At 42.3% G+C, this 8806-nt stretch overlaps 1 protein-coding gene across 1 annotated transcript; it reads left to right on the forward strand.

Moving 5' to 3' along the window:
• The first annotated feature begins 5625 nt into the window (after positions 1-5625).
• LOC146577271 (uncharacterized) lies at positions 5626-6934 on the forward strand. The gene is given in 2 exon segments (XM_085252698.1): positions 5626-6735; positions 6738-6934. Coding segments are annotated over 2 exon segments (1125 nt in total). The 5' UTR covers positions 5626-5681; the 3' UTR covers positions 6809-6934.
• The last annotated feature ends 1872 nt before the right edge of the window (positions 6935-8806 follow it).

The raw sequence follows: 8806 nt of genomic DNA on the forward strand, positions 1-8806 counted from the left end.
TTAACTCCACTGTGGATGAGTTGGTGTTGTTTTAGGTAACCCTTCCAGGAAAAAGACTTTCCACACTCGTCACAGCTGAACGGTCTCTCTCCAGTGTGGATGACCTGATGCTGTTTTAGTTTATCCCTCACAGTAAAACCCTTCCCACACTCGTCACAGCTGTATGCCTTAATTCCAGAGTGGGTAACTAGATGCTTCTGTAAGCTGCTACTGCGAGTAAAAGCTCTGCCACACTGATCACAGCTGTATGGCTTAATTCCAGAGTGGGTAACTAGATGACTCTGTAAGTGGCTACTGCGAGTAAAAGCTCTGCCACACTGATCACAGCTGTACGCTTTAACTCCACTGTGGATGAGTTGGTGTTTTTTTAGGGAACCCTTCAAGGAAAAAGACTTTCCACACAAGTCACAGCTGAACGGTCTCTCTCCAGTGTGGATGACCTGATGCTGTTTTAGTGAAGCCTTCAGAGTAAACTCCATCCCACACTCGTCACAGCTGTATGCCTTAATTCCAGAGTGGGTAACTAGATGACTCTGTAAGCTGCTACTTTGAGTAAAAGCTCTGTCACACTGATCACAGCTGTATGCTTTAACTCCACTGTGGATGAGTTGGTGTTGTTTTAGGGAAACCTTCCTGGAAAAAGAATTTCCACACAAGTCACAGCTGAACGGTCTCTCTCCAGTGTGGATGACCTGATGCTGTTTTAGTTTAGCCTTCTCAGTAAAACCCTTCCCACACTCGTCACAGCTGTATGGCTTAATTCCAGAGTGGGTAACTAGATGACTCTGTAAGTTGCTACTGTGAGTAAAAGCTCTGCCACACTGATCACAGCTGTACGCTTTAACTCCACTGTGGATGAGTTGGTGTGTTTTTAGGGAACCCTTCCAGGAAAAAGACTTTCCACACAAGTCACAGCTGAACGGTCTCTCTCCAGTGTGGATGACCTGATGCTGTTTTAGTTTACCCTTCTCAGTAAAACCCTTCCCACACTCGTCACAGGTGTGTTTTTTCTCTCCCTTTCTTCTGTGAGGTTTGTCGGCCTCCTGAGAGCGCTGACTTCTGGCTCCATGTTGGTCCTGCAGTGACAGAGATACAAACAGAGGCAGTGAGTGAAATGCAGTCGTGGAACAAACTCCATTAACACTAGTTTTAAACCTGAAGGTGGAGCGTGGCACCAAACACCTTAAAGGTCTCTTATCCCCACCTGCTGGTAGTTCTAACACATTACATCCAACCTGCTGTTAAAGATAATTCATGACTGTTCAAACACTAAAATCATGCACACACACACTATTTTATAATTTAGATTATTTTGTTGTTTCCTATTACATATTTCTATAATTTGTATAGATTTATACAGAATTATTCAGTGATAATAAATCCTATGTTTGTTTATTCTAAAGGAACCCCGTTAGCGTCCACAACAGATGTTGCTCGTCTTCCGTCAAATACTCACATAAAATATTACACAATAAAGTGGATTCAAGATATCCACATAATTTCACTCTTACATCCACAGTGAGGTTTCACAATTGTTCAAATATAAGCAATCAATAATAATAATATCAATAACATTGAGGCACATTACACAAATTTCAAAAACAAATCATGTCTTACAATATTTACAACAACTAAAAGCTCTGTAAATCGGCTTTTAAGTGTTCATTGAAGTTTTGAATAATTCTCTAATTTTTTAAGGCAACTTATTCCACTTAAAAGTTGCTCTAAATGTAACAGTTTTACAAAACGTTACTTTTAACTCGAGCATTTACTAAATTGCAGCTTGTTGAAAACTGTGTAATATGATGATGTATTTCATCTGGATACTGCAGCTGAGCAGAATAAATGTGGTGTGTTTAACAGAATTGCTTTCTTTAGAACTACAAGTAAGCCATAGAATATTTTAGCCTGTACAGGAAGCCAAGAAAGGTTATTATGCATGTTATCAATATTAGTATAGTATGAACATCTTCACACTAATCTGGACGCCTTATTCTGGACTAACTGAAGTCTGTTAAGATCTGTCTTATTAGCTGCTGACCAAATGATTGAACAATACTCCAGATGAGACATTACTAGTGCATTAATGACATCTTTCATAATGAAGAAGTGATACACAAAGAGCATTTCATAGCCATAGCTATGCCTTGTCGGCAGAGTTATGTGACATTAGTGATGTTTGTACTTTCAGCGTTAACTTGGTTTTAAAGCCTTTAAAATATACGCCGTTCAATAGTCGACCTTAATCTGACAGAGAATGTGATGATTTTGTGGATAATTAAAGTCAGTCATATATCCACAAACACAACAAGCTGAAAGTCAGTGATGCTGCTCGGTTTGCAGTCCTGAACATCACGGCACAAGCAGGATTCACTGCACTGTTAATGTTAGCTGTGTTATATTGCTGCCTCTGTTCGGTGGTGTCGAGCCAAACGCACTTTAACGTGTGTTTGAACGAGCTGACGGTTCACTCGTTAAGCTGAAAGAAAGATGCTTTAATCACAGCAGTCACACATGTGTCCACTGCACCATCTGGAACTCTTCTTGTTTACACTCGTAATAACACAAACACTAAATCCTGCTTCTCTGGTGCTGTTGTGTAGCAGTGTGTACACCTGAGACTGTCACCTGTCTGTCTGTCCTGCACTCTCTCTCTGTTTCTTTCTCTCTGATTGTGGAATAAAAGTATGAACATGTGTTTATAAGTTACACTTGTGTTTGAATCCTGCAGCTTATCACACATTTGATTTCCATGTGTGACGACTGCAAGTGTCCAGAGTGAGGACAGACTGAGGGACCCACTGCTGCACATCATCTGTGAGGCTTTGCAGCCCTGATGATCCACCAGGACAAACTCAGCAGTGTGTGAGGAAGAGGAGGAGGAAGAGCCAGCAGCACAGAAATGAAGCCCAACAATCATGTTTCACAGTCCTGTGGTCTCAGCCTCAGATACTCATCAAATCACACAGAGCTCATGTAGAAACAAATGAACTAAATATGTTCTCCTTCATTTCTGTCAAACAAAGCTGTATGAAACGTTTCCAGCTGGTAGTATCATGGTTGCTAGGCAACCTGGGCAGCGCGACGGAGGCTAGACGTCCCATTTCACGAGCCTACGAGCCTCGCACTTCGGCCTTAGCGGTCTTTGAGTACGCGGCCCTTGAGGACTTTAAAGCTGCAGAACCTGAATCGGGATACAGCCATGATGATCTCCAGCCTCGTGCTCGCCAACATTCTCACCTGAGTTAAGAAGACGATCACTGAAATGGTCTCAGCAGGTCCTTTGATGACAGCAATGAAATGCTGCAGTGGTAAGGCTTTTTGGGGATTAAGTTCGTTTTCATGGCAAAGAAGGACGATGCAGTTCATCTGATCACTCCTCATAACATTCTGGAGTGCAGGCAAAATGCTATTATAAAAACTTAAGCAGCAACTTCTCCAGGTTCCAATATTTATGCAATTCTCAAACCTTTTGGCCACGACTGTATAACCTCTTCTGAAGTTTAGTGGATATTATACATGGTTATGCTCAGGATGTGTCGGCCAGTTTCCACTGGAAACGCCTTTTGGTTAAACTGTCAGCGAGGAATTTGCATTTGCACTGTTACATTTTTATATAACTTTAATGCACATAAACAACAGCTGCTTGTTTCAGTGAAAATACATTGATGGCTTTTTAATAAAGTTGTGCAGCTGTAAAGTATTTTGTCTGGTGTCAATTCTATCGTCAGCTACATCGTTATGGCAAATGTTCAAATGTATATGGTGATAAATATCTTTGGTCATATGGTCCTGCTCTGTCTGTCACCTTCTGTGTTGAGCTCATTGTTTCCTCTGTAGTGGCTGAGCTGAGTCCAAGTAGCTGAAAATGTTCCTCTGCTGCTCCGTCAGACTCTCCTCCTCCTGCTGATCAGCTGGGACACAAAACAGATCTTTGTTAGGCTCCACACTGCACTGAAGAGTCAAAGTGTCTCATATGTTCATCTGACAAGTAAAAGAACATATTTTTGTTTCCCGAGGTGGGCAACTTGTTGGAAACAAACACAAAAGCTTTGAGCACTGATACCTGCCATTGCTGCCATTGAAAGATGCAACGCCAGCAATGTGGATTGTCAAGACTCAAACCAATCATCAAGCAAAGACAACAGGGATCATTTGTTTCTGTTTATTTAGCATTCACAGCATTTGTAGTTGCCTTCTGTGCAGGGGAAGTCCACGCACACTGTGTGGTACCGCCATCCGCAGAAGGTGCATTCAACCTCTGTAAGAGAAACGAGATTGTCTGAGACTGAAATGATATTAACTAAAGAAGTGGTGATTTGTAAAACTTCACATTTTGATCCGGGACGTACTCTGCATGAAAACAAGCGCTCACTCTTCCTACTCAACAAATGACAAGGGCGGAGCCTTATACCACGTGATACAGAAGCTGTGCCGTGTGATGCTAAAATTAGCAGGGAAAAAACAACGGAGAGCACGTCAGGGATGACGAGAAAGTGACAGGAGAAAATCCGTCCGGGTCAACCACCCAAACATCAATAACGGGAACCTTATACAGCGCTTCCCTATACACGTCAAACTCCCGCAGGCACAAAGACATCACGGAGGCTATCACTTATCACCTGACCAAAGATATGTGTAACGGTCTTTTGCATTTGATGTTTGTTGCATTTGATATTTGTTAAGCTGTATGTCTGGATTTTGTTCCTTTGCGCCCTCTGGTGGTGAACTGTGCAGGGTACAGCTTTGCTGTTTGGGTCTCCACCCAGCAACTTTTCTTTTGCTAGCGCACATGGTGTCTGCATGCTGCAACTCACAGTTAGCTCCACACATGGAGAAAATATTGTTTAAAGAGTGAAAATAATTGACGAAGAAGATGGAAGATAAGGCAATAAGGCCATAAAGCTCTATTTAGCACTTCCTGGATGTCAGCTCACGAGGTTTGTGTATTTTAAATGGTTTATTTTCTGTAATTAAGGATTTTTTTGATTGATTGACACTATGTACAAGAGCGCATTTTGATGTGATGTTTTTGTTTTATTGTTTTGTCCGTGAGCAGTTCTCACGGGTTGCCAAGACCAGAATAAACCCTGTTTTATAACTACATCGTGCGTACGTCAATCCTTGAGGGTGCTACAGTGAGAACTCCGCTCTGCACGGGTAGATGAAGGACGCAGCCCCGCAGGAAATTCAGGTGCCCCGAAAATAAGTGTTGCCTCAGTTAAAGGACTCAATATAATTAACCACAAGAAAGAGAAATAAAAAGGAAAAGGACTGTAAAATTAATTAAGATAAGTTTCCTTTTATAAATAAACAAAGGACTGAAATATTTCTTCTTTTTTCTTTCCTTCTCATTGTTTACATTTCTGCTGTTCAAGTGACTGATATTCATACAGTGTTAAGTTAATGTTGTGATGAGTAACCTGTGCATCGTGCATATGGTGGGCTTCAGCAGTTGCTGTAAGAAACAGTATTACTGGCTTGGAGAAGAGATGTAATGTGAGTTAAGTATACATGTTAAGTGATGTTTAAGGAGTAATAGTAATTACTGTGCTTTAAAGTTGTAACAGTAAATGAAGATTAATATTCATTTGCTCCTCAACTAACAAATCAAATTTAAGCTGCTGCACCTTTACATTAAGGCTAAGTAAGATACACAAAAAACCCAAACCCCTCCAACAATGGCAGAGTTTGAGGCTAATCCAGAAGTCAGTGAAAAGGGTGATGTGGAACAACTTTCTGCAGATGAGCAACTACAAGCAGTTGAAGGCACAGCTGATGATGTTTCTACTACCTCACAAAGAGCACGACAGAGCCAACGAGTCCGTACATTGACGGAAAAGGGCAAAGAACTGTACGGTGAGCACATAAAGAAGGCTGCACATCGTTTCAGTGTGCGCTATGAGAAGTGGAAGGTTGTCATTAAGAATGCCAAAGGAGCTATAGACGGTCAATGCTCAAAGGATCTGCTACAAGAACATGTTTCCAAGGTTTTGAGTGCTTCTAAGGATGTGAATGCAGCCTATGATGACTTGAGACGTATTGAATCTCCAGATAGTGACACAAGACGAAGGATGGATACGTGTGAAGCCATAACAAAGACAATTATCGAATCTGTAAGAAAGTGTCCAAGCCCAAGTAATGCGGAGGTTCAAAGAGATGAAGAACTTTGGAAGGACACTGAGTCTTCATCTAAATACGTAGCCTCAGATGTGAAAAGTCAAAGGGATGAAAAATGGAAGGAGACTGAGTCTATGCCTAAGTTAGAAGCCTCAGACAGGATGAGTGTTAAGTCACATCACACTAAGCTCTCTTCTCATTCGAGGGTTTCCTCTAGACACTCCAGCCGGCTCTCGGCTAAAAGACAAGATGCAGCTGCTGAAGTTGCAGCAAATGAGGCTGCTCTCCAAGTTCTGCTTGAACAAGAAATCCATATGAAGGAAATTGAAAGGCAAGAAGCAGAAATAGCACAAAGACAAAAGGCTCTAGAAGCTAAGCGCAGAGAAGTAGAGCGACTTGAGACTGTAAAAAAGCTGAATGCAGCAAAGGCTCGACAGCGAGTGTATGAACAAAGTGAATGTTCAGATGAAGAAATATACAACCTACTTCACCACAGATCTGATAAAAATGAAGTCAAGTCTGAAAACAATGACCAGCATATGAAACGGTGTTCCTCGCCACGAAATGTGACACCGCACCAAGAGGTGAACACAGAAGATCTGGTCAAAGCATTTGCAGTGTCTCTTAATGCAAGTCGTCTTCCGGTACCAGAGCCAACAATATTCAGTGGCGACCCTATCAGATATAATGATTGGAAAATTTCCTTTCAGACTCTGATTGACAGGAAAAATATACCAACTGAAGAGAAGACTTATTATCTGAGGAAATATGTAAGTGGACCTGCAAGGAAGGCAATAGAAGGCTACTTCCCGCTTGGCACAGAGTCTGCATACTATGCAGCATGGACAGTTCTCGTAGAGAGGTATGGAAATCCCTTCCTCATAGCAAAGGCCTTCAGAGACAAACTTGACGCATGGCCTAAGATAAGCTCTAAAGGCAGTATGGAACTTCAAGCATTTGCTGACTTCCTTTGCTGCTGTAAGACAGCCATGTCGCAAATGAAGGGGCTTGAAGTGCTCAATGACTGCAATGAAAACCAAAAAATGCTCGCAAAACTTCCAGATTGGCTTACTTCAAGGTGGAACAGAAAGGTTACAGAAGTGCAAGAAGAGACTCACACCTTTCCAAGCTTCAGCCAATTCGTAGATTTCATCTCACGGGAAGCCAAAATTGCCTGTAATCCCATAACATCTCTCTTTGCTCTGAAGCCAAGTGAAACTGAAGGGGCAAAAACAACAAGGAACAGAGGCAATGGAGCAAAGAAACGGCACAAGCTCTGCATATCAAAGGTGAATCGACTCAGCTAAAGCTCACTACTATGTCTTCAAGAAACACAGTTGTGTCCTGTCGCAAGTTCTCAGGTCTACAAGTCAGAGGGTTCTACTCAAATAAGACCATTTCCCTACCAGTGACGTATGCCAGAGACTTTATTCCCGCAAACCGAAATCACATTCCATCGCCTGCAACAGCTAAGGCATGGTCTCATCTTGACTGCATTGCAAGTGAGATCGCTCCACTACAAAGCTGTGATGTTGGTCTGCTGATTGGGTACAACTGCCCCCAAGCACTTGTTCCTTGTGAGGTTGTGTCTGGAAAGGAAAATCAGCCGTTTGTGCAAAGAACTGATCTGGGATGGAGTATTGTGGGTTATGGCAATCCATGTCTCGATTATGGAGACGCCTTCGGAATAAGTCACCAAGTCATTGTGAAGGAAGTGGTGCCTGACATTAATCCCTCTTTAAATCTCACCAACAAGGTTCACTATGTCTACAGAACTCAAATAAAGGAAATGATCTCTCCCACAGAGGTCCTAAAGATGTTGAAGTCTGACTTTGTTGAGAAAGCACCAGAAGACACAAAGGTCTCTCAAGAAGATCTCAAATTTTTAACAAAGATGAAGGCCGGCATTAGGCACAAGGAGGATGGTCATTTTGAAATGCCACTCCCATTTAAGAGTGAAAGGCCGAACCTGCCAAACAACAAGGTATGTGCTATTCATCACCTCAAATGTTTAGAAAAAAGGCTCAAGAGTAACAAGCAGTACTACATGGACTATAAGAAATTCATGAATGACATCTTAGCCCATGGAGATGCTGAAAAGGTCACAGAGCAAGACATTGACAAGACACCAGTATGGTACATCCCACATCATGGTGTGTATCATCCACAAAAACCCGGAAAGATTCGTGTCGTCTTTGATGCCTCTGCCAAGTTCCAAGGCGCTTCCTTAAATGACCATCTCCTCACTGGTCCAGAGCTAACAAACACCTTGCTCGGAGTCTTGTGTCGCTTCCGAAGAGGCCCAGTGGCTTTCATGTGTGACATCGAACGCATGTTCCACCAATTCCATGTGCATGCTTGTGACCAAGATTACCTACGGTTCTTGTGGTGGGAGAACGGTGACCTTGAAACTCCATTCACTGTCTACAGGATGAAGGTACACCTATTTGGAGCAGCATCTTCTCCAGGTTGTGCCAACTATGGCCTCAAGCATCTTGCAGCTGAAGGGGAAGGAAGTTTTAATGAAGAAACCATCAAGTTCATCAAAACCAACTTCTATGTTGATGACGGACTAGCAAGTGTTGACACTGAAGATCAGGCAATACAGCTGGTTAATGAAGCACGCAAACTCTGCAGCATGGGCAAACTTCGGTTGCACAAGTTCATCTCAAACAGCACGAAAGTT

Source organism: Mchenga conophoros, linkage group LG3 (assembly GCF_057382185.1).
Source record: "Mchenga conophoros isolate Kocher_MC1m ecotype Shallow Benthic linkage group LG3, M_conophoros_male_GT1.1, whole genome shotgun sequence".
In the NCBI taxonomy this organism is placed as follows: Eukaryota; Metazoa; Chordata; class Actinopteri; order Cichliformes; family Cichlidae; genus Mchenga; species Mchenga conophoros.